Raw genomic sequence first — 24,512 nt, 5'->3', positions numbered from 1 at the left:
TACTCCATTTGTGCCTTTGAGCTTGCCTGGTTTAGAATTTTGTTATATTAAAATGATAAGCAGTGGAGAACCCCTTTGACCTGAGTGGAGACAAACCTACCTACAGGTCATTTAAAAGCAGAGTAGAATTTAATGCAAAAAGCATCACAAAATAGAGTATTACGGCAGTTTATATACACCTACATTTGTGTACACAACCTTGTCAGAGTACTCGAGAGTTTTTTTCTCCTAAGGAATGGCAGTAGAAAGCAAGAGGATTGGAGTTCTTAGTCTTATGTACTTTGGTGTTGTTTGAACATTCTTTTAACAGTCTGTATTGTTTAGTTTCTTTAATTTGACAAAGGTAACAGTTTCATGGAGGCAAGCTTTTATAAGGGCATTCTGTTTTAGTGACTAAACTGAGAGGAGAAATCCATCAATGTGATGTTTCTGCTGTTTTAAGGAATCAAAACATAGTGCTTAGTTTTTTCTCCCCTTTCTCTCTCAGGTCATTTGGATCCAGGATTCCTAGCAAGTGAGAAAACATCTGCTGGCAATGCACCACTCAATGAAGAAATTAATATTGCCTCTTCAGATAGTGAAGTGGAGATTGTGGGGGTTCAGGAACATGCAAGGTAGGAAATTAATTGGAGAGAAGAAAATGGTATGGCATGCCATGGCATGGCTGGCATGAATGTTGGGAGCTATTTCTCAGCTTCCTGTAGTTTAAGAAATGCATTTTGATTATGGACACTTGGTGGGCTTCAGAATGTATTGCAGATTGTCTTATATCAGAAACATCTTGGCCTCACATACATGTGAACCAGAACTAATGTTTTTGTCTTATTTTTAGCAAATGGCTAGATGTCTTAACGGATTTTTCTGTTATGGCAGAAGTATCGCCACACTTCTCCCCTTCTCCCATATTTTCTTGCCTTTCAGTTTATCTTGAAATATATCAGGAACAAATAATTGGAAAATCTGCATTTGACATCACACCTCTTCTTAGAGCACCTCTCCTTATCTTTCATGAAAAGTTACAAGTTACTTTAGTCAGTTCCTAACAGTTTATTTCTGGTGATGTTCATGTGACTTAGGGTATCTTATTTCTCAGGAATTAAAAAAGCTGTAAGACATTGAATTAGTGTGCAGCAGTAGCACAGAGTCGGACACGACTGAAGTGACTTAGCCGCAGCAGCAGCAGTGTAAAAATAATTTTGTGAAGTTTGTCATTCTTTAAGATAAGAGTGAGCAAACTGTAGCCCACGGGCCAAATCTGGCCTGATGCGTCTTTTTATATGGACCTCAAGCTGAGAATTGTTTCTGCGTTTTCAAATGGTTGGGAGGAAAAAATCAAGACATGGTTTGACATGAGAAAATTAAATGAAATTCACATGCAATTTATTTATCCATAAATAAAGTTTTGTTAGAACAGACCGTGCTTATTTACTTACATACCGTCTATTATATACTCTAGTGGCAGAATTGCGAAGTTTCTTCAGACACCTTAGGGTCCACAGGGCCAAAGATATTTATTGTCTAGCTCTTTTCAGAAAAAAATTTACTGACTCTTCCTTTAAGATATGGTCCTAAGAATTAGTTGCAGCCCTGTCAGAGATATATGTGAGGAACATTTAACACACACATGTAAAACAAAATCTTGTCTTTGGAAAAATCTGTAGTGAACAATTTTTCTCCTGTGCCACAAGAATTATGATTTTGTGATTTCCTCAAGTAGGTATATAAGATAGTATCTTGCCTTATTTTTAGAACTGATTTTAATCTTTGGTTAGCAAGATAATAAAACATTCACCAGCACTTACTTCTTCCGCTGGCTTATTTAAAAGGTGCATTTAAGAGTGGAGAAGTGGGGGGAAAATACACATGCACACAAATTGAGGAATCCTTTTTCTAATGAGAACTGATTTTACTTTCTGAAAGGACTTTTTAGTTAAACAGTTGGGGCTTTAAGGGTGTAGAGTTAAGTCGTAATTTCACAAGCCATCTCCCCATAAGTGGCTAATTCTCTATCAGAACACTTTACCTTCTATCTTGTATTTATCCCATAAGTGCGTCTGCTTCCATTTTTCTTGTCTTTCTAAATGGTTATGTTCCCCTATTCTGGTGGGAAAGAACTTTCATTCTTTAACCTTTCCTTTACCTCATTCTTCTCTTCCTTAATAAAAAACTTTTTCCTATTATGTTCTCTTTCATTTTCTCACTATTTTCTTCTAGCTGACTTATTCATCAGATGAAGAAGATAAAACTCCCGATTTCTTCCTTCAGCATACATTTGTCATTATTTTTTTTCAGCACTGTATAGTTATAAAAGGCCTTATTAGACTTTTAGGCCCCATGTCAAGATCTTTCTAGAATATGATAGTATTTTCCGTTTCTGACTCTATACTATAAAACTTATTCTGCCTATTGACTGATAGATTGATGTAGGTTAATTATCTTCTATTGTGCCAGGAGCACATTATCCAGTTACCAAACTTCCTCTTGACTTTTCAAATTTTAATTCTTGTTACTCATGTGTTCCTACTTAAGTAGGAAAGAATAGGTCATTACCTGTGTTTTCTGTTTAAATTCTTGCTCATTCTGAGACGTATCACTTGGTCCAGTTCCCTATTAACTCCTGCCAATTCTCCCTTCTTTTCTTTGTGCCTAGAAATGTTACAGATGCTATGCTTCTTTTCAGGGACTTCCCCCAGTGGCTCCGCAGTAAATACTCTGCCTGCAATGCAAGAGACACGGGTTCAATCCCTGGGTCAGGAAGGTCCCGTGGAGGAGGGCATGGCAACCTGCTCAGTATTTCTTGCCTGGAGAATCCTGGAGTCTGGTGGGCTACAGTCCACAGGGTCGCAGAGTCGGACATGACTGAAGTGACTGAACACACACAGCCTTCTTTTCAGATTCTTTAACTTTCCTTTCATAATGAAATCTTCAGCTTATTTTCCTACTAATGTTTTTGTTATCTGGAGTTGAAATTATATTATTTCTGTTAAAACTTGTAGATTTAAATTCTAAGTTTCTCTCACCTTTAGTACACACACATACTAAAAGATTATCTTTAGTGGACCCTTCTCTGAACTTGTTATTCAGATTGTCATTTTATTCTATGAACAAACATACTTATTTCAGTCTTCACTAAGTCAAATGACTTTGGGTACATTTTAAATAACATGCTATAGTATTACTTTTGAGGACTTTTTCTTACGAGGCTCTGAAATATAAAGATGTGTTTTTGTTTTAAATTCTGATCTTTTAGTTTGAATCATATCTTAGCAGTAACAGCTTTATCTTAAAATCTCAGTGTTGGTTAATAACTGTCCATGCAATGGAAGATAGGTAGAGTTGACAAATTCTGCTGGAGTATTTTGAATGGACTCTTTTATCCTTATGAGGGGATCTCTTATTTTGGCCCTTGGTCTAGGAATGAGTAGAATCTCACTGACTGTTGTGCCTTTCTCAAAAATTTTCCAGCAGTTTTATTTAGAAGAAGCCTGATAGTCTTTCAAACATTGAGGTTAAAAAGCTGAGAAGCAGGTTGGGGGGTGGGGGGGTAAGAGGCTTTCTTATTGGTTGCTTTGAAATTGTCCCTTTAGCTGGCTGTATCTCATCTGGAATTTGTTTCTTTTACAGGTCTAGGGTTGCAGTTATGAAGTATTGATGGGCTTCTGGCAGGGTTATCGCTTCGAAGAAGGTTTTAGGTTTTGATCCACATCTTTGTGTTCTAATTTGATTTTTTGCATGCATAGATGTTTTGTTTGGATTTAGTTGTCCTTTTCTTGTTTTTCCTTTTGGTATTCTACCTTGTGGACTTTCTGAGAGCTTTAAAAAAAAAAAAAAAAAACTCAGACTTCGTTCTTGAATTGTTCTCTTTGGGGCTGTGGTTCTGACTTGCATCGGATACCATTTTCCCATATTAGAAACATTCTGTTTTGTTGACCTTTGCCCTCAGTAATTCTGGTTATGATGTGCCTTTTTTTTTTTCCCCAATAAATAGTCATTTTTCTTTTCTTGCATGCTAATGTCTTTCCCTGCTCTTTCATTTTAGATTTTGACATAGTCACTTAGCTTATGTGTTTCTTCTAGTTAGAGGCTAGAAAGCATGCTTTCTTAACTTGAATGCATCTTTTATGGCTGCCTTGGATTGCCGTGATGAACTCTTGTCATTGTCTACATGTCATTTCTAGGTGTTATTTTTGGACAGTCCAGTTTTATAAGATGCTGTTCGCTAGTGAGATGGGAACGTCTCTAAAATCTCTGGTTCTTCTGCACCCACTTAATTTTGCCATAAGTTTTAAGTTATGACCCTCTCTTGCCAATATTTTTCTTTATCCTTTGTCCTTTTTCCTTCTTTCCTTCTACCAGCCTCATTGGTAATTCCCCTAGGGAGATGAATGCATGTAGCATGGGTCTTTATGTTATGGAACTGTGTCGAAACAGTTCTTTCAGTACTTGTTCTCTGAAGCTTTTATGAATAATCAGACTCTTACCTCCTTTCACAAACATGGTCCTGTGGTCATTGGTTAATGTTGATTCACCCATCAGCAGAAGAATTAGTGTGGGAAGGCTTTTGCATTTAAGACTGATTGTATCCTAGAACCACTTGCTAACATTAACCCTAAGAAAGCAAGGGGGGTGGGTGAGCATTTCCCTGAAGCCACAAGGATTCACTCCACCTTCAGTTCAGAAAAATAAGTAGGAATGTTATCTAAGAGATCACCTTCAGGATCTGTAAATGAGAACAAAAAATGATTAATTTTTAATGTTGTTTTCTTAGAATAGTAAGTTAACTGTATCAACAGCTGATCATCATCAGACCCTGCCCTCTTCCTGTGTTTCTCTTCCTTTCTACTCCAAAGTCTCTCCATTCTTGGTTTTAGTGTATGAAGAGCAGGAAATTATTCTATCAGAACTTACTGTTTATAAATAGTGGATTGGTGGGGGAAATGGAACTGAGGCCTAAGCAGTTTTTCTTGGCTATAAGACTCAAAATGTGACTCGTTTTGTAGACATGTTTTCAGTCATATGCAGATTAAATGCTTTGTGAGAAAAAAGCTTGTGTCTGCACTAGAATCTGATTGGACCGATTGTAAAACAGATGAGTATATTCCCACCCCATATCTTTCATAATAGAAAAAGGATATGTTCTAATACATGGAGCTATTTTATGTTAGTTAACCTTCCAAAATTTTGAGCTTCTCACATCCTTCTTTTTTAAAAAATGTATTTTTATTATTTATTTATTTGACTGCACCAGATCTTAGTTCCGGATTGCAGGATCTAGTCCCCTGACCAGGGATCAAACCTGGGTCCCCTGCATTTGGAGGGTGGAGTCCCAGCCTCTGGACCACCTGGGAGGTCCCTCACATCCTCCTTTATAGGGCATCTCTGTGGGATTAGTAACAGTTGTTGTAGTCCCATGTCTTCCTGAAATTTTTTTCCTTTTTATCTAACTTATTCTGTAATGTACCATCTTACAAAATAGAGCTTGACCTTTTCCCCCCATACTTAAAAACATGTGTTAAAAGTCTTGTTCTATCCTCATCCATCTCCTAGCTACCATTTTATTTAAAGTGGTTGAGGTCTTAAATCGTAAAAAAGTTTTTGCATGTTTTGGCTTTTAACACACAGAGAAAAGCTATAAGTTTGCATTCTAGCTTTTGTACCCAGACCCAAGTAACCAGCACTCAGAACAAGAAACAGAAGTTCCCCTGTGCCACTTATTCATTATACCTTCCCCTGGTCCCCACCTTGTCCCCATAACTACTATCCTGACTTCTATAGTTTGCCTATATTCAGAATCTTATTAACGTTCCTGAGAGATGCCTCAGCAATTACTTAAATGTTTAAAAGGCAGATTATTCTGTTTTGTGTAGTAATGACCATTCAAAACTTGCCTTCTAGAAAACGATTCATGGTTCTTACTATGCTTTCAAGATTGTGTACATGGAGGAGCTGCCTTCCATGGTGATTCTCCCTTCTTTGGCAGCTGCCCTTCAGTTGCAGTTAATAAGAGACAGGGAAGTGTTTGACCAAAGAAAGGATCATCACGTTCTCCAGAGAATCTAAAATTTTGAAGAGAAACAGAGTAAGAGGATTGGTTGTTGTTATTGTTCAGTAACTAAGTCGTTTCCAACTGTTTGCGACCCCATGGACTGCAGCACACCAGTTTCCCCCGTCTTTCACTACCTCCCAGAGTTTGCTCAGATTCACGTCCATTGAGTCAGTGATGCTGTCCAACTATCTCATCTTCCTCCACCCTCTTTTCCTTTTGCCTTCAATCTTTCCCAGCATCAGGGTCTTTTCCAATAGGTTGGCTCTTCACATCAGGTGACCAAAGTGTTGGAGCTTCAGCTTCAGCTTCAGCCCTTCCAATGAATTCAGGGTTGATTTCCTTTAGGATTTACTTGTTTGGTTGAGACTTCACCAGCGCCATGATTTGGAAGCATCAGTTCTTCAGTGCTCAGGCTTCTTTCTGGTCCAACTCTTACATCCATTCATGACTTCTGGAGAAACCATAGCTTTGACTAGACACACCTTGATCGGCACACTGATGTCTCTACTTTTTAATATGCTGTCTAGGTTTGTCATTGCTTTCCTTCCAAGAAACCAGCGTCTTTTAATTCCATGGCTGTAGTCTCTCTCTGCCGTGATTTTGGAGCCAAATAAAATAAAATCTGTCACTGTTTCCACATGTTTCCCTTCTGTTTGTCATGAAGTGATGGTTCTTTGAGGTGCTTAAGTAAAGGTGACTTCCAATAAATTTTCTCTTTTGCTTAAAGTAGCCCAGTTTGTTTTCCAATAACTGGAGCTATATGTGACATAACTACGGAAGTGGTTTAGTTTATATAGCTGAGGAAATGCCTTATCTCCTTATTATGTCTCCTTCAACCTTTCCTCATTAATAAATATCCTCTCTAAACCTCTCCCTCTCCTACTCTAGACACTCTAGAATCTGCTTTGCTTTTTGTTGTATTATTCCTAGGGGCTAAGCAGTTCTTCTTATGATAAAACATAGTATATAATAATACTTCAGGTGCAGTCTGGGAAAGACATGGTTATTTAGTTGGAAATAAACTCCCCAGAGGAGACCTAATTTTGTTCTGGCTCCATGCTTTACTTTCTTAAGACCTTGGGAAGTTGTCTTTTGGTCTTGGTTTTCTCTTCTATAAAATGGGAAGATTGGATTAGGTCCTTTTTAAAGCCACTCCTTGATATCCTGATGTTACACTGTATGATTAGGAGCAGTGCAAAGTAATAGTTGGGAGTAAATACTGCTTTTATTTCAGAATTATTTCTTGCAGTTCTGTCAGAGATTACATTGACTTTTTTGGATAGCTTTTCATTCCCTGATTTTTCTAAATTTCCAACCAGCTTTTACTTCAATTACTGCTTGTATAAATGAGCATTTGAACTGTTGAAGAACTTTATATTTTTAAATTGTTGGTCTGGGTCTGTCTTTGCACCCTGCTGACTCTTTTATGTTTTGCCTTACCCAGCTTAATACACACCTTTTTTTTTTCCCCACACCTTTGTTAAGTGACAACATTATGTTGTGGAAAGCATTGGACCAGAAATCAGACTTGGCCTGAAGTTCTCTTGCCTACACTTTCAAACAGTGTGACCCTGAACAAGTCATGTAATCTCTTTAATCCTCAGTTTCCCTGTCAGAGTATGGATAATAGCTTCCACATCTCCTTCATGGGTCTGTTGGGTATGTCAAATGTGGAGAAACTGCTTAATAATTTTGGTATTCTGTTGTCATCAGTCATCAAAACCATTTCTTTAAAATGTTGAATGGACTCCTTTGACTGACTTTCTTCTATGACTTGATCATTTAATCTCAGTGTATTTAAAGAGTGGACAGATTTGGATTAGACTTTGGGTTTTCGTGTGTCTTATTTTAATGCTTTTCACTAGCTACTCTTTGAAAATATGGTGGCCTCTGGGTTAGTAGCTGCTTGACTCATTTCTGGAAAGATGATGGCCCTCCAATAACTATAACAAGTCCACATTCTATCCCTACTCTGGCCCCAAGGGATCTGTTTCTTGGCACCTCTCTTGGGAAGGGAGTCCTTTTCAGGCTGGACTTGGCAGGAGCTGGGCCTCTTTCCGTGATCTTCAGGATCCTCAGGGGCGGTTCTATAGCTAAACCTCATCTGTGCATGCACGCTCAGTCTCTCAGTCATGTCCCACTCTGCGACCTCATGAACTATGACCCACCAGTCTCCTGTGTCCGTGGGATTCTTCTGGCAAGGATACTGGAATGGGTTGCTATTTCCTTGTCCAGGGGGTCTTAACCCAACCAGAGAGCGAACCCACATCTCCTGTGTGTTCTACATTGGCAGGCACATTCTTTACCACTGAGCCACCTGAGAAGGCCAAATTCAAACTGAAACACCATCAGTTCTCCTGCTTCTAAGCCTTCAGACTCAGATGAAACTACACCCTTGTCTGTCCTGGGCCTCCAGCTTACTGACTGCAGACCTGGGAACCTCTCAGCGGTCATGAATTCCTTATAATAAACTTTGTCTATTGTTACTCTGTTTCTTTTGAACCTAGAGGTGCAGGTGGCATGGAATGGAAATTGGAGTTCTGAAGTGACTAAGCATCACTCATTGTATACAGATTGTCATAACAGCTGCTTGCGATCCACTGTAGTAGTTTTGTGTGATTAGAATCATGCCACTTGCCACTTCTCACGTGTATTGCATAGTGATAGGTCTTAAAATTGAGATGTGACAGCATAAGGAGCCGTGATAGCTTGTGCTGCTTGCTTTCCTCTCGTTTGAATCAAAACTTACTCCGTGGCTCATCCTGGAGAGAGGTTTCTTGGTTCTATCATTTGACTGAAATGTGCAATTCAATCTGGAGGTATTTCTGAAACAATTCTCTCCCAGTCGGTGAACTTTGAGATATGTCAGCTTGGCAGTTCTTTCACTGTTATAGAACACTTTTAAAGAATCTAAGCTAAGTACTTAAGCCTTGTTATTTTCACTGAATTAAAGAATAAATGTTTGTGATGAACTAGCCAGATTTTTCTGTTGTCACCTTCAAGATGAGGAAAATTGATCTTTAATTCATGTTGTTGTTGTTTAGTCGCTAAGTTGTATCTAACTCTTTGTGATCCCATGGACTATAGCCTGTCAGGCTACTCTGTCCCTGGGGTTTCCCAGGCAAGAATGCTGGAGTGGGTTGCCATTTCCTTCTCTAGGGAATCTTCCCAACTCTGGGATTAAACCCACGTCTCCTGCATTGGCAGGCAGATTGACCTCTGAGCCACTAGGGAATCCTCTTTAACTCATGACCTAGTACTTATGTAGACATTTAGAAATCTAATCTGTAAAAGAGGTATTACTGTTAACTGTTTTTGAAAGTAATATTAACAAATATGGCACAGAACTTATTTTAAGAACAGACTTCACCTGTATTTCTTATTGTTTCATTTGCTCAGACTAATTGGGCATCTTAATTTTGCTTGGGATTTATATTCTGCCCTATCCTGAAGATCCCAGAGACTAAATGAATTCAGAGAAGCAACATCTTGTCCGTTACCAGTAATAGATCTAGACATAACTCAGGAGCTTGTGACTGAGACAAGGCTTTTGGCATTTCTTAGACTACACTGAGAGAGGCAGGGAGACAGACAGACTGACATAGAGGGAAGAAGGAAAAGGGGGAAGGATATTGGTTGTGGGTTTTATGAACTTGTATAGTAAGCTTATCTTAGGAAAAATATTAATACAACTGAAGCCATATTGCCTTCGGTTTTTTCTCTGGTAGGATTAACCATGCTTTTGCTCTTCATCTTGATTGCAGGTGTGTTCATCCTCGAGGAGGTGTGATTCAGAGTGTTTCTTCATGGAAGCATGGCTCCAGCACACAGTATGTTAGCGCCCGGCAAACACAGTCATGGACTGCTGTGACTCCTCAGCAGACTTGGGCTTCACCTGCAGAAGTTGTTGACCTTACATTGGATGAGGATAGCAGACGTAAATACCTACTGTAATACAATGTCACTGTGTTTCCTCTGCACTGTTCCCTTCTACTTCCTCTCCTCCTCCTCTTTGTGACATGGAAGTTCATTGTCATAGCTTCAGCCTCAGAAGCTGTTTGTGGCATTTGTATAATCAAAAACTCATGGAAAATTGCTCTCCTTCCCCCTCCTTTTTTTTTTTAAATTAAAAGAAGTCACTTAGGAAAATAACTTATCACAGAGAAAAGAATTTCTTTTCTTGTTTCCCTCAGTAGGAATATGAGAATGATGACATTTATTAGATAACTTCATTTTACTTGGTGACTTTCAGTCTTAGGAAACTCTGCCCTCCTTTTAGAATGGTATTTTAATTACCAGGTAAAATGGATTTCAGTTTTTGAGTCTTGTATTTATTTTTCTGTGTAATAAAATTAATATGTAGACTTGACCACTGTCAGCCCACCCATTGGCACTCCTATCTTAGGGCATTTGCACACATATTAGTCAGGTCGTTATTGGCACCTAGTAGGGCATGTGCATTGAAAACCTGTCCTTAAAAATAGAAGACAGAAGTTAACTTTTTCTTTTAGCTTAAGTCTTCTGCCTTCTTTCCTGACTTTGCTCCTGGCTGACTTCCCACAACCCAAATAATTAACATGCCCTCTTTGTGTTTATAAATACTGCTAAAGTGACTTAGTTGATCTCCTTGTTGCAATAATTCATAACCCTTTGGAAAATATCTCCCTGTGGGGCAGAGGCATTTCAGATAGATACCCACCATGAGGCTTGAGCATCTGAAGAGAGTATTGAGAGATCCTTTCCCCTCCCTGGTTTGTTCAATGGGAGAAACAGAACCTATTACTTAGGTAGACTATGCCTAAGTATATATAGCTGGTAATATGAAAGCTGTGTGACTTCTAAGGCTATGGGCACTTGTAAATCTAAGAGGACAATGCCTTTTTCCATAGCTAGTCTCTCTAAAAAGGATGCATAACAACTGTTCAGTGCTTGAGCTGAAGTTGACCTGATGCTGTATTTGGGTATTTTTCTCCTCTACCTTTTAAAAGTGGAAAGATCAGAATGTATCATAGAAAATCAGATACGAAGCACATTAATGGCACTGTAGATTTTGCAGTATCTAACAGGAATTAAAAGGGGTAGTAGGAGCTTCAGGGAATTCAGGAAATGCCAGTGTTGGAGTTTATGGCATTAGTTACTACCTTTTTTTCCTATAACGTTGTAGTTACTAGTGAATTATTTTACAAGCAATACCTAGAGTTAGAACACTATGTACTGTGCGCAGGGAACAGTGAAGTAACATTGGCGTGGAAGACCTCACTTTGTGTTTCTCCACAGTTTTTGTTTGCTTTTTTTTTTGGTTTCCATTTTCACCATACGGTGTGGCTATAGCCCTTTGCCTCCCTTCCCAAATGTCTTGGTGGCTCTTCCTTGTCATGAGAGCATGAGAACTACCACATTCAGTTTCCATTCAGCGGACATATGTTTACCAAGTGCCTGTTCTGCAGGAGGCACTGTGTGGGGTGGTGCTGTGGGGCTGCTGTGTTGAGCAAGACACCCCCCACATGCACATGAGTCAGAGTCTGCCTGGCTCCACCTGCCTGGCCTTTTCTTCTATATTTTGTAAAGACCGTTTATTCCTTCACCCTTCTTCCTGCTGTTTTAGTTCATCTATATATCCTTCTATGGGAGTATATTTAAGCATGTGTTCTCTTCTGATAACATCTCATTTGATCTGGCCTCTGTTGTTCATCAACTTTTTATTTTCCTATGTATCTACTTTTAATAGATCAAGCTTTTGAAGAGATAGTGAGCCTCCAGTTTTAGCCCCTCATACATGGCCACAATTCTAGGCAAAAACCAAAGACCCAGAGGCCAGAGCAAAATAGGACCTTCTGCAGATTCACTACTGGTGTATCCTTGGACCTTCACATTTTACTTTAGGTTTAATTTATTGAATTTTACTGTTACACATTGTTTTTGACTTGAATTAAAATGCTAGACAAAGCAGAAATGTACAATTTCTGGTCTGTATTTTCCAGGAATATCATTGGGGAAAGAATAGAGTGAGTTATATGACTTGAAGTTTTTGCAGCTTATTTTTCCCCCAGTGTCAGGGCAGAGCCCCATTTTATTTCATTTTTATTTTAATTTTTTGCCACACCTGGTGGCTTGTGGGATCTTAGTTCCCCAACCAGGGATCAAACCCACGCCCTCAGCAGTGAAAACGTAGAGTCCTAACCACTGGACTGCCAGGTAATTCCCCAGAGCCCCATTTTAAAGGACATTTTTGCATTACCTGTTCTTACGTTAGCAGTATGTTTTGTTTTGTTCACTTCCATATAGCAGGTGATTTCCCAGGACATATTTTCTTTAGTCCCTCACAGTCATCCTTTAATGAGAATTCTTTCAGTTTGTTGTATGTACTGTGGGTTGGGAACAGAGAGTGGAGTTTTAACCAACTCTTTTCTGGCTTTTTGCTTTTGTGTTGGGTTAAAGTTTGCCCTTACTGTCCCTTTTCCACCACCCTGACTACCTGACTTAGTGCACCAGAACAAAAATGAAGATGCAGAAAGCAGGGAGGGTAAGGGATGGTGGAAATAGTCAGCTTTTCTCCCTACTAGTTTGAGACTTTTCCACCTACTAACTAACTATAGAGAGACTGTGTTTCAACCCTTCTTTCATTGCCAGGTCCAGGAGAGTAGGGATGTGGTTTCTGGCAAGCTATTAATGGTAAATTCTGTGGTAAATATTTTGACATTTAAAATTTTTTTAAAGGGGATCTTTTCTAACCAGTTTTGCATTTGGTAGCATAAACACTTTATACTTCACAGTCTCTTCAAAGTCATATCTCTGGTAAAATGGTACACTTTGGTCGTAGATTGGTTTATGGCACCAAAATGGCAAAGTGCCCCCCTTCCCTCAATTTGAAACCACAGAGTGGTAACTTAGCTATTGCATCACCATGACTGTCCAGTGAGATGTAAGTGCTGCTTGCTTCATTTTGATGGAAGGGGCCAAACTGAATGGACTCCATTATTCATAGCATCTGAGCATCCCATAAACTCTGCTTTCATTATTACCAGTTGTGAATATGAACCACCTAATTTGTTAATTTAGTCAATTGTTCACTGTTACTTTTAGCAAATTAGCACCATAGGTAATTTAAAAATGAATTTGTTGCCTGCTTTTTATATATACTGTATCACAAGGTTCTTGAAAAAGCTGGGGGCACAATTTTGTCTTTTAGTTTAAAGTTTTTTGTTTTTTTTTAAAGGCAAAGAGTTCCCCCAATCCCTGTTTTTCAGTATGTGTATGATGCGACTTCCATGTATATATAAAAATGATTGCGCCCTAACCAAACTTCCTCAGATTGTGCACTGTTTGTTTAAAATAATCACGTATTTTAGTCCAATGCTGTTGTATTTTTCATTTTATTTAAAACACTACGTACTTCTTATTCTTTTAACAAGTTTTAAAGGGTAGTGATCTTAAAAAAAAAAAATCACTGGATAACTAGGAAATGACTTTTTGTTGTTGTTTTGTTTTTTTAAAGAGTACAAAGGTCTTTAAAGCCTTCTGCTCCTCTTACCATGAAAGTGAAATGTTAGCCATTGTATGGCTAGGAACCAATGCACTTGGTGGTTCACAGACTGCTGTTGCTGGAGCGCGGACTTGATGCAGTGACGACAAATCATTGCTTAGAATTAATGTTTTAAAATGTGCAACTCTAGTTTTTAAAATAGAATTTGGTTCTTCTTTACGTTCATTATTTAGTTTTTGTTTCCATTTAGTATTTAATGGTCTTTGGAGAAAAAAAATAAAACAGAGTGTTATATATATATTTTTTGGTGCAAGATAAGATTTTCTGTTTTTTGAAATAAGTCTGTAGCATAAAGGTTAAACTATTTTAAGACAAAATAAAATAGAGTGTATTTAAACAAAGATAATTTCTGAGGATTTTTTTTTCCTGTCTGCTTCAGTTAATTAGATGGTGCCTGGAGCAGCTCCCAAGTTAGCTTTTGGATGTGAGAGTGAATTATATTTTGTTATCAGATCTTATTGTTTAAGTTGCCTGATTTTTTTCTAAGCAACAGCTGTATCCTACTCCTAGAATGTTTTGCAAGTGGCCTTTGGTGTATTAGATCTAGATAAAAATAGTTTTGTACTAGCTTTCCTGTAGCCCCCACTTCCCGTTCCAGTTTGAACCAGTGAGATTTCAAAGTCAACTAAAGGCTCCCTAGGGCTTGACCCCTTTGCTCCTGGGAACAAAAGTCAGCTGACAGTTACTTCCCAGAGTTCAACGTGCCAGGGTAAGATGCCGTGACTGCGTGCACTTTGCTCGTGGTTCAAGCAAATATAGGATGTTTCAAAAATAGCCTAAAGAATTTTCCTCCTAATTCGGTTCTATTTTCAGGTTTTTAATTTGGTTATCAAAATGATAGGACTACTGTATTAGCATTTTGTTACTTTTGTAACTCTGCATCAAGGAGAATGAGGAACCAGAGAGAGTAAGGCCTATGTTTATTTAAATATTCACTCCTGGATCTCTTCATGTTCATCGAATTCTTGTTCTAATTGCACCGGAAAGAGATCTGTTATCAGGAGATGTTTTTAGTTTTTGAAAATGGTTCTTTTATACTCCCTTGTGTCTGAGACTTAGACATGTTAGTACCTATGAGAAACTTCTTTTCTTGGGCTCTAGAGGAAATTTTTTTACTTAAGAGTCTTGCTTCTGAACCCTTTTGCCCTTGGAAGTTGCTTTTGAGGAATATAAGTAAAGGCATGAGTAAGTAAAATAATCAGTGGCTAGTAATTAATCTCATTCTGACTTCCTCTTTCTATGTTACACTGGCTTTTGGCCTTGCCTTCTCTTGAAAGTAAAAGTGTTAGTTGCTCAGTTGTGTCCAACTCTTTGCGACCCCGTGGAATGTAGCCTGCCATACTCCTCTGTCCATGGGATTCTCCAGGCAAGAATACTGGAGTGAGTTGCCACTTCCTTCTCCAGGGGATCTTCCCAATCCAGGGATCAAACCTGGATGGATCCACCTGCATTGCAGACAGATTCTTGACCATCTGAGCCACTTGGGAGCCTTCCCTTACTTGTATGTTTTTCACAGTAGATGACAGCTATTTATAACTTTACTCTTAACAGAGAAAAATTACATAAATCTTTACGAAATAATCTCTTCAGCTTCAATTTTGCAACTGAAGTAATATGATGAATTTCTTTTAGCTTTTGTTTTAGCAATATTGCTGAGTGATTCTCCTAGGTTACTGGTAGGTATGATTTTCTTTACTTCCTTGACTCTGTGTTTGAGAGCACTGTTTTACAAAATTAGAGAAGTTCCTGGACTATACAGTGGAGCTTTGACTGGGAGAATCTGCCTGGAACAGAAGAAGGCAGTGGCAAATACTGGAAGGAGCAGTGGACTCAGAAAGAGATGCTTGTGATTATCGTGAACATCATTGAGATGTGGAAAGAGCGCCCAGTAGGTCAGCCGATGTAGTGACACTGTTGGCTCAATTCAGCTGCCATTGCACTATTTTGTGGGTAGCATGCCTTCGAGGTGGAAATGGCTTTAGGCAAGGATCCCTTTGTGTAGCGAGGCTTCACCATTTGTTTCCTTTCTGCCAAGCCCTGAGATCTCATTTGGTAGGTGGATGTGAGTCAAGGATGAGAGCGAGTGCTGGCAGTGAAGTCAACCCTTGGAAAGGAGGTGGCGGCAGCAGCTGGTTCAATCTGCTCATAGGTCTTGGCTTACAGGTGGGGTACATCTCTTGGTTGTAAATTCTGTTGATCTGACTTCTTATTCTTTGGCAAAGGGACCTATCTGGTACCAGTTTTTTCCTTTGTGTTTTGATAATTGACACCTCAGAGGAGTCATTGTGTTTTCTTTCCGTGATTGCTCTGTTTTAAGAATGGGAAGGTGAAATGTTGTGGACAGTTGAGCCCTTACACTTGGCCTTGTGTCTAAAGCAGGCAAGTCTGACTTTAGGATGGATCTGCGTCTGCAATACAAGGGACATCAGAACCAGAGGGCAGAGGGACTGATATTTACAAAGCCTGAACCAGCATGTAGGAGACCCCAGAAAGACTGTCTGACTGCTAAGGGATTTGATTTCTGTGCCTTAAAATGAATCATTTCTAAAATTTCTTTTCTTAGAATGAAAGATAGAGCTGTGTTATTTTAGGGGATAATGCATTGTTCTGCAGAGCAATCGCTTTTCAGGCAGTAATACAGGAGAATGGCTCACTCCAAAAGGCTGTTTTACAGTTCTGTCCTCTCACAAGTTTTTTGAAGGCATTGGATAACTAATACTCACAAACAGTGAATTTCTACAGACTCTTTATTTTCAAAGTTTTAAAAGAATATTTATTTCAAAATTTCCACATGGGATTAAGAAGTGGTGTAGATTGTTATCCTCATTTTGCAGATTGGAAGACTGCGAACAGCAGAATAATATATCCAGATTTACAAAGCTTGACTTAGCAAGAGTAGATTTTTTTCCCTGTGGTCCAAATTAGGACTTTCTAACTTTAAGAAAAACAAAAACCTCTTTTCTCCATCTAATTTTTCCTTCACTCTTATTGCTGCTGATTCTACTTTGTTCTGGCCTGAACTGAATTGGAAGAAGTCTTTCCCAAGAAGGTAATGTTTGATTGGTTGCCTTTTTTCTCGGGCAAGTGGTCATAGATTTAAACGTCAGAACCACACACCTGCGTATGCCTCTCAGCCCCAGCTCAGGATGGCCATGGAACTTCCTTCTGCCAACAGATTCCCTATCTCACAGTTTATGAAATAGGAAAATACAGACTGTCAATAAACACAGAAAACATGCTCAGGTTCACTGCTAATTATGGAAATGCATACATATTACAGGACACCATCCCACATAGGAAGAAGCAGTTAGGAGTATAGTTAAATCCAATAAGGAGGCAGGACAGTGGCAGCTCACTTGTTGGCTTGTTTGAGCTTAATTTGCTACAGCTATTTTGGAAAAAGGTTGTCTAGTAAAAAAGCTGAATATGTGTATACCTCAAGCTGCAGACTGACTGACTTGGTCTCTCTTCCCTCCCTTGCATATGGTGAAGCTCTCCTACCCAATGTGAGGTTATTTGGAGGTAAGACCCTTGACAGATAATTAAATTTATATGATATCATGAGGGCAGAGCCCCCATGGTGTGATGAATCCATGATCTTATTAGAAGAGGAGGTGACCTCAGCCATACATGTAAGACACAGTATGAAGGCCGCTGTCTGCAAGCCAAGAAGAGGACTGTTAGCCAGGCCTGACATTGCCAGCACCCTGATCTTGGATTTGCAGCCTCCAGAACTGTGAGAAAAAAGGTCTTTTGTTCAAGCCACCCACTCTCTATAGTGTTCCGTTGCGGCAGCCCAAGCTGGCTAAGATACCCAAGACCTAGCAGTTACACTATCTGGGATAATACCCTTGAGCAACTCTTAAACTGTGGTAGTAACCTAGGTAGAGAAGTCATGAAGTCGGTTCAGTGTCTGTAAACCATCTTTTGTTTATTTAAGGAGATATTAACAACATAGAAATTACAGGAGACAATATTGTTACACAAGACTTCTGTTATATACTGATAAACATCTACATACAAATATATGTATGTGTACCTAGGGTCAAGATATAAAATATATTTATTTTTACTGTGGATTGCAGTAAGAAGATATGGAAAGCCATGGTTCTAAAGGAACTGGTTTATGTGCTCAGAGATGTTTAGTGTTAGTGTTTAGTGTTTAGTTTTTCCTAGTTTTTGGCTATTTCGACATGGATGTTCATCTATAGAATAGGTAAACATTGTATTTATAGAACATTTAGACACTGTGAAAACTAATGAACTAGAGCAATATTTATACACTTAAATTAGTTATATTAACATGGATAAACCTCAACACTGTGAAGTTGTGGGCGGGGAGCAAGTTGCAGAATATGTACTACATGGTGCCATTTATATGAAGTTAGAAAAGACAGAGTAACACCACATTTTGGTAAAATACTGATGCACACATAGTAGGACTATAAAGAAATGCATGAGAATAATAAACACCAAATTCAGAGTAATGGATACCTCTGGATATGGGAGGTAGGGAGGGGACACAGGGATTTCAAGTTTATTGGCAGAATTTCTTAAGCTGGGTAGTGGGGACACAGATGTATGTTATTATTTGCACCTTTATGTATATCTTAAATATTTCATAATAAAATTAAAGATTGTTTTCTGTCTCAAGTAGAAGGAATAAAAGTTCTTTATGACATTGCAGATGATATTAATGGAAATGAGTAAGATCTGAAGCTGATTCCTTTTAGATGCCCACAACACCTTTTGGATGTATCACCATAAGCAACAAAAGCAATTTGATAATTTGGGCCTTAGCAAAACCAAGTTTGTGCTTCAAAGGACAACATCAGGAAAGTGAAATGACAACCCGTGGAACTGGTAAAAAATACTTCTAAATCTTGTATCTGATAAGGGTCTTGAATCTAGACTATATAAAAACTGTTGCAAGTCAATAATAAAAGACAAAAAACCCAATTAAAAAAACCCATAGACATATTTCCCAGGAAGAGATACAGTTGGTCAATAACGCGTGAAAAGAGGCTTAGCATCTTTAGTCATCCAGGAACTGCAAATCCAATCCACAGTGAGATATCACTTCACACCTACTAGGACCACTAAAGTCAAAAAGTCAAATAGCAGCAACCGTTGGTAAGGAAGTAGAGAAATCAGAAACCTCATAGATTGCTGGTGGGAATATAAAAAGGGTACAACTACTTTGGAAAACAATTTGTTTTCTCAAATGGTTAAATGTGACAGTAATTGAAGGCGGGCATGGCCATGACCAACTTACTTATGGGGTGTGACCTGCCCTGACCCTGAGATGCAAGTTCAGCTGGGGATCTACCCTTCATGGAGAGAGAGGTGGCTTGCTGAGGGTGAAGATAATTCAGCAAGAAACCAACCATTCCCCACTGAAATGTAAGTGCTTGCCCTCAAGGCAAGGTCAGGACCATTACCTGTGAGCTCTTGAGATCTGCCCCAGGTTTTTGCCCAGAAAGCTTACAGCCAGCGCGAGAGACCAGTTTCCGACAGCTGACATCCCACTGCAGCGGCCTTCACTGCATCCTTTGGGCGGTGAGTCACATGGGGTCAGAGTGGGGGCAGTTTCTCGCCAGACCTGCCCCTGCCCTCTGTGAGATTCTGCTGCAGCTGCCACCGCCTCGCTTGGTTTCCAGCTTCTGAGAGTCGCTGTCACTGCTGAGAGTTTGTGGTGTCCCTCGGATGCTGAGGCAGAAAACACCCTTAGGACCTTAGTTTTATGTAGTGCTGGGTTATCCAGTTACCCGGTTTCATCTAGTTAGTAATTTTCCACCTCCCAAAGTAGAGGACTGAATTCTGCTGATTAGCTCTTTGGGCTCTTGGCAGCGTACGTTCGTTTGTTGTGACATTAAAGCTGTATGCCATTAAAAATGCAAACCTTGCACTCAGCAGTAAAATATGCGAAATCTTCAGCACAGGCATCAACCAGTCAGAACCAGCACTGAAAGCAGGACTCAAGCAAGTTCCTGTGGCAGGTGTCGGAGTAACCCTATCATTGCTGGACTGCAGATCCTGGGGAGTGACCAGGATGTGGGAAGGGTAGGCCAGGGCTAGGGTGTAGGCCACCTGTGACTGAAATGTGTCATTATATTAACCACTGATAGAACCAAACTAGTATATACTGTGACTGAGTCAGTCTTGTATTCACCTAACCTGTATGTGCCTCAAGTTCCTGACTCATTTAAAGTGGGGATGGGAGTACTCGCCTTATGGGATTGTCTCAAGGAGTAAATGAATCCTGGGCCAGGTTGATGGCAGCAATCTTGCCAGCTCTGCACCAATCAACGCTGTTCGGCTGACTCAGCCAGGAAGCATGTAGACCAAATTAAACTTGTCTTTAGGCTGCTAACAAATCTCATAGTCACAAAGTTAAACTCGTGGAACATCTTTTCAGAAGTGAGATGCTTCAAAGAAAGCAATCAGCAGTTTGGGTATGTGATAACTGGCATGGGGTGGTGAAAATTAGAATGTCCCAAGGTCTGCCATAACTGCTATCAAGCTGTGTGACCTCCCGGGGTCAGCCACCTCTCTGGATCTCAACTCCTTCATCTATGAAGGGAGTATACCTGCAGGCCTACCACTGCAGTGAGGGTGGGACCGCCCCTCATGCTGTAGGCTGCTGAAACCTCCAAACTCCAGGTGCGTCTCTGCAAGGGGCAGAGGATAGATACTTCAGGAAGCTGTGGTCATGCTCATCCTCGGTTTGGTGTATTGCCTGAGTACATCGCTCTGGTTGGCTGGACAGTCTGAAGAGAATAGAGGCCAATTTCGTGTCATCAGTCTCACCAGCCCTGTAACCTGAATCAATCCTATTTGACCAAGCTCAGCCAGGGTCTGTGTGGGCCAAATAAAACTTGCCTGCAGGCCTGATTTAGCCTGTGGGCTGCCAGTTTGCTGCTTCTATACCATGCAGATTTCACTGGTGCAGCAAATACTAAATACTTGTTATGTTCTAGGCACTGGGCCAGACCACAGGGACACAAAGGTGACTGGAAGTCAGGCCTCACCCTCAGGTAACTTTCTCTGTCTGGTGTAACAAACCATTGTCACAAAGCCTGATAAGCCCTAAGACAAGAGCTCAATGCAGTGGAAACAAGAAGGCTCCCTGAGTCAGCTTTGGGATGGAGTGAACAAATGGAGGAAGAGCTCCTGTAGACGGTGTTGGTGAGCTAAGTTTGCAGATGTTAGGAAGTCTGTGAGGTCAGGGGAGATAGAAGGTGGAGGGTGTGGTTGGATGCTGTTCCAAAGCTCTGGCAAAACATGGAGGTGAGAAGGAAAGCACAGCTCAGTGGGGAACTGCAGCTGGCGGCGAAGTGGGTGAGTGCTGGAGATTGGAGTTGGGAGCCACGAGGTAAAGGGCCGAATGCCTCACTAGCATCTCAGATGCTCTGGCTGTTGATCTCCACCAATAGAACATGTATTAGCCTCAAAAAGCCTGCATTTCGAGGCAGAAAATTAACATCTAAACATAACGCAATGGGGGTGTACCTCAAATGATGGGAACCCTAAAGTATTATATGGAGGAGGAGGAAGCAGCTCTTCCTAGCAGTGAAATGGGGAATTGGAAGTGGGAACTCTGATGAGGAAGCTTCTGCAGGAATTGAACAGTTACATGAACAAGGCTGTCTCAGGTGGTGGGAACAACAGGGAGGAGAAGTCAGAATAAAGAAGTCAGCTTATGAGGTTGAATCTTCATGATTTAGTTAGAATATGGGGGTACTCAGCGTGTGAGTGAGGAAGGAAGAGTCAGGAAGAGAGGTTCGTGTGTTATTGCATCCACTGCGTGGAGATGCAGAAAAGGACTCAGGTGTGGAGACTACCGCAGAGGCTCTGGGGTGTCCCGCGTCCTAGCCCTCTGAGATGAGGACAGGTTATTGCCCTTTGTACTCTCTGCCTTAAGAAGGAGACAGCACCAAATGCTATGTCCCTGTTGGGCTTTGGGACACAGTACATACCACAGTTGAGCCACTTAGAGCAAGGAAGTGCTCTTCAGCAAACCCAGGCTAGAATACAAGCTGCCTTGCTGCTTGGACCATTATGACACAGCAAATTCAGTGGTGCTGGAGGTATTCTTGATGGATTAGTGTGTGCTGTGGAGTCTCTGACAAGCCCCAGTAAGAGGGGTGTGCCATGGGATCCTACAGGTTTTGGAGGCAAAGCTGTGCCTTCTGTAGCAGAGAACTATTCACCATTTGAAAAGCAGCTCCCAGCACGCTCTTGGGCCCTGACCGTGCAGCATCAGTTGACCAAGGCATCAGCTGCTCGTGATGAGCTGGATTTTGTACCATTCATGTGTCACTCCAGTTGTACCAACAGGAGTCCAATCTAAGATGGAAGTATTACATCTAGGATAAGGCAAAAGGCCGAGGGGCACGAGTAAGCTGCACAAATAGGCTAGCTGCACAGGCTTCTTCCCCAGACCTCCAAGGCACACCCCCGTTGTGTAGATCGCTCTCCCTCAGTTCACACCAAGCATTTTCTTGTGACGAGCTGCAGGAGGAAGAAAGATCCCAGTTCTGGTTCAGTGTGTTGGTGTTAGCCGGGAACAGACTGCTGGTTTCACTAAAGCCCCAGCAGGGTATCCCTGAGAGACAGTAGTGAGTGGACCCCCTCCCAGTGGGCAGGACTTGTAGCAGTGTATCTGTCCATCAATGTGCTCTAGAGGGAGAAGTCCATGTATTCCGTAAGGATCTGTATTGGCTACGACAGGAGCTTGGTTGGTTGGTCAGGCCTCAAAGGAAACAGAAGAAAGGCAAGGAGGTCTGGGGAAGTAGCAAGTAGGCAGTCTTACGGGAGTGGGCACAAATTGTGTGTGTCTTCATTATGTTCCTGCTAATGTTTGCCAGAGACCACCCAACACAGGGGAGGTGCTGAATAGCGTGACACGCTGTGGAGATCAGCCTTGTCCTGGGCCATCAGGGCTTGCACAATGAGCCCATGAATAGGGTAGCCATGGCAAGGCATGGAGGCTAGGCAGGGCCTCCCTTCAAGGTAGCTGTGGCCACCGCCATTGCTGACTGATCTGTCAGCTCAGAGACAGGCTCCAAGTTCTTGAGCAGCCAGCTCCTGGAGGAAATTTCATTACATTCGGCCCCTTCCACCTTGGAAAGAGCAGTGAATTGCTCTTCCTGGGATTGATACCTATCCTAGCATCTATCTGAGGGCTTACAGAGTGCCTGACTTATTTACATGTGCTGCCTCATAACATCACATCTAAGAGGCCCATCTTGTGGCAAGAGAACTGTGCTGATGGGTATGCGATCACAGAATCCGCTGGTCTGGTATATATCAAATTGCTGGAGGTTGCAGATCTCGTAGGATGATAGAATAATTTGTAAAAACTCAGCTAAGGTCCCAACTCGAGGAAGACATTAGGTTTGGTTGCTGTCACTCAGAGTGAACCTGTTCTATGGCATTGAGGCCCTAGTTGCAAGAATACACAGGTCCAGGAATCAAGGGTGAATGTAGAATTGGTCCCCTCCCCATCACTCTCAGTGGTCCGCTTGTAACCCCATGATAGGACGTCTGGAACTCAGGGGATGCACTCACAAATGTGTCTTGAACTCAGGGCTTCCATGCCTGGTGATATTGGAAGAATGGACTCTTGTAACAACTCTGAGCTGCCACGGCCAAGTCCACTGAAGACTCAGCCTCCTCAGGGATGTAGGTCTGAGTCACCCCATCAGGCAAACCACCTAGACCAACAAGGAAAATATTGAATAGGTGGTGGAGAAGGAAGGTAGCTATCAGCAGTGTTGGCCTCTGGACCTGCTACAGCAGTGAGTTGGGTTGTAACCTGTCCCACTAACTCTCCTGTACAAAGTGTTTTCACTAGAATAATTATGGCTGACCACTACTTTGAGTGGAGAAAGAAATGGCAACCCACTCCAGCATTCTTGCCTGGAGAATCCCATGGACAGAGAGAGGAGCCTGGTTGGCTGCTGTCCTTGGGGTCACAAAGCGCTGGACATGACTGAGTGACTGAGCAGTACCTTGAGGCCTCCATGACTGAATAGACTTCCTGTAGATCCAAGTACTGCAGAAGGATAGACTGTTTGGGGTGCCCTGCATTGCATCCCCTTCAGAAGCCTCCGATTTCAGCTGCATCTGTGATAGTTCTTTGTGAGCTTAGACTCGTGTTGATAGCACTCCCAATTCAAACACTTGGGGTACACCATTCTGTTATCTATTCTAGAGCCTTCTTCTAAGCCACAGGAATCTGTTTCTCTTGTGTCATTCAAACATAGCCCAGAGGGGCTGACTTCCCTGGTGGTCCAGTGGCTAAGACCACGCTTCCAATCTTGGGGGCCCAGGTTCAATCTCTGGTCAAGGAACTAGATTCCACTTGCTGCAACTAAAGATCCCACATGCCTCAACCAAGACCCAGCACAGCCAAATTAATGAATAAAAATAAATATTAACAAACACATAACCCAGAAGCCCAGAAGTTGGGGAAGTTAATGGCCCTGGGCATACGTGCTTAGTCGCTAAGTTGTGTCCAACTCTTTGTGACCCCATGGACTATGACCCGCCAGGCTCCTCTGTCCATGGGATTCTCCAGGCAAGAATACTGGAGTGGGTTGCCATTTCCTCCTCCAGGGGATCATCCCCACCCAGGAATCAAACCCACATCTCTTGTGCCTCCTGTATTAGCAGGCGAACTCTAATTGAGCCACCGGGACGCCAGATGGCCCTGGGACAACCCTCTAGAATGGAGGATGGGAGCCAGTGGATGGATGCTGCCACCTCACCGGCACTAGGTGGGGGATAAATGCCTAGCCTCACATTTGTGGGGGCGGGTAGACCAATCTGGGAGGCATTCTTCACGCTTCTTTGGAGAGTCCAGTGGGATTGAGGCCCCCCACCCCAACACTGCTCACAGCAGTAATTTTGATGTTG

At 41.3% G+C, this 24,512-nt stretch overlaps 1 protein-coding gene across 4 annotated transcripts in view; it reads left to right on the top strand.

The window, feature by feature from the left end:
- The window catches only part of ARK2N (arkadia (RNF111) N-terminal like PKA signaling regulator 2N), an 86,432-nt gene extending 73,032 nt beyond the window's left edge, over positions 1 to 13,400 (top strand). For all 4 annotated transcript variants that reach the window (XM_070452629.1, XM_020870964.2, XM_020870966.2 and 1 more), the window contains 2 exons: positions 488 to 614; positions 9,811 to 13,400. In XM_070452629.1, the coding sequence (XP_070308730.1) occupies positions 488 to 614; positions 9,811 to 10,000 (317 nt within the window). In that variant the 3' untranslated portion in view covers positions 10,001 to 13,400. The remainder of the gene's footprint in view (positions 1 to 487; positions 615 to 9,810) is intronic.
- Positions 13,401 to 24,512: the final 11,112 nt, after the last annotated feature.

The sequence above is a fragment of the Odocoileus virginianus genome, chromosome 22 (assembly GCF_023699985.2).
Source record: "Odocoileus virginianus isolate 20LAN1187 ecotype Illinois chromosome 22, Ovbor_1.2, whole genome shotgun sequence".
NCBI lineage: Eukaryota > Metazoa > Chordata > Mammalia > Artiodactyla > Cervidae > Odocoileus > Odocoileus virginianus.
This window is presented reverse-complemented; position numbering and strand designations above follow the sequence as displayed.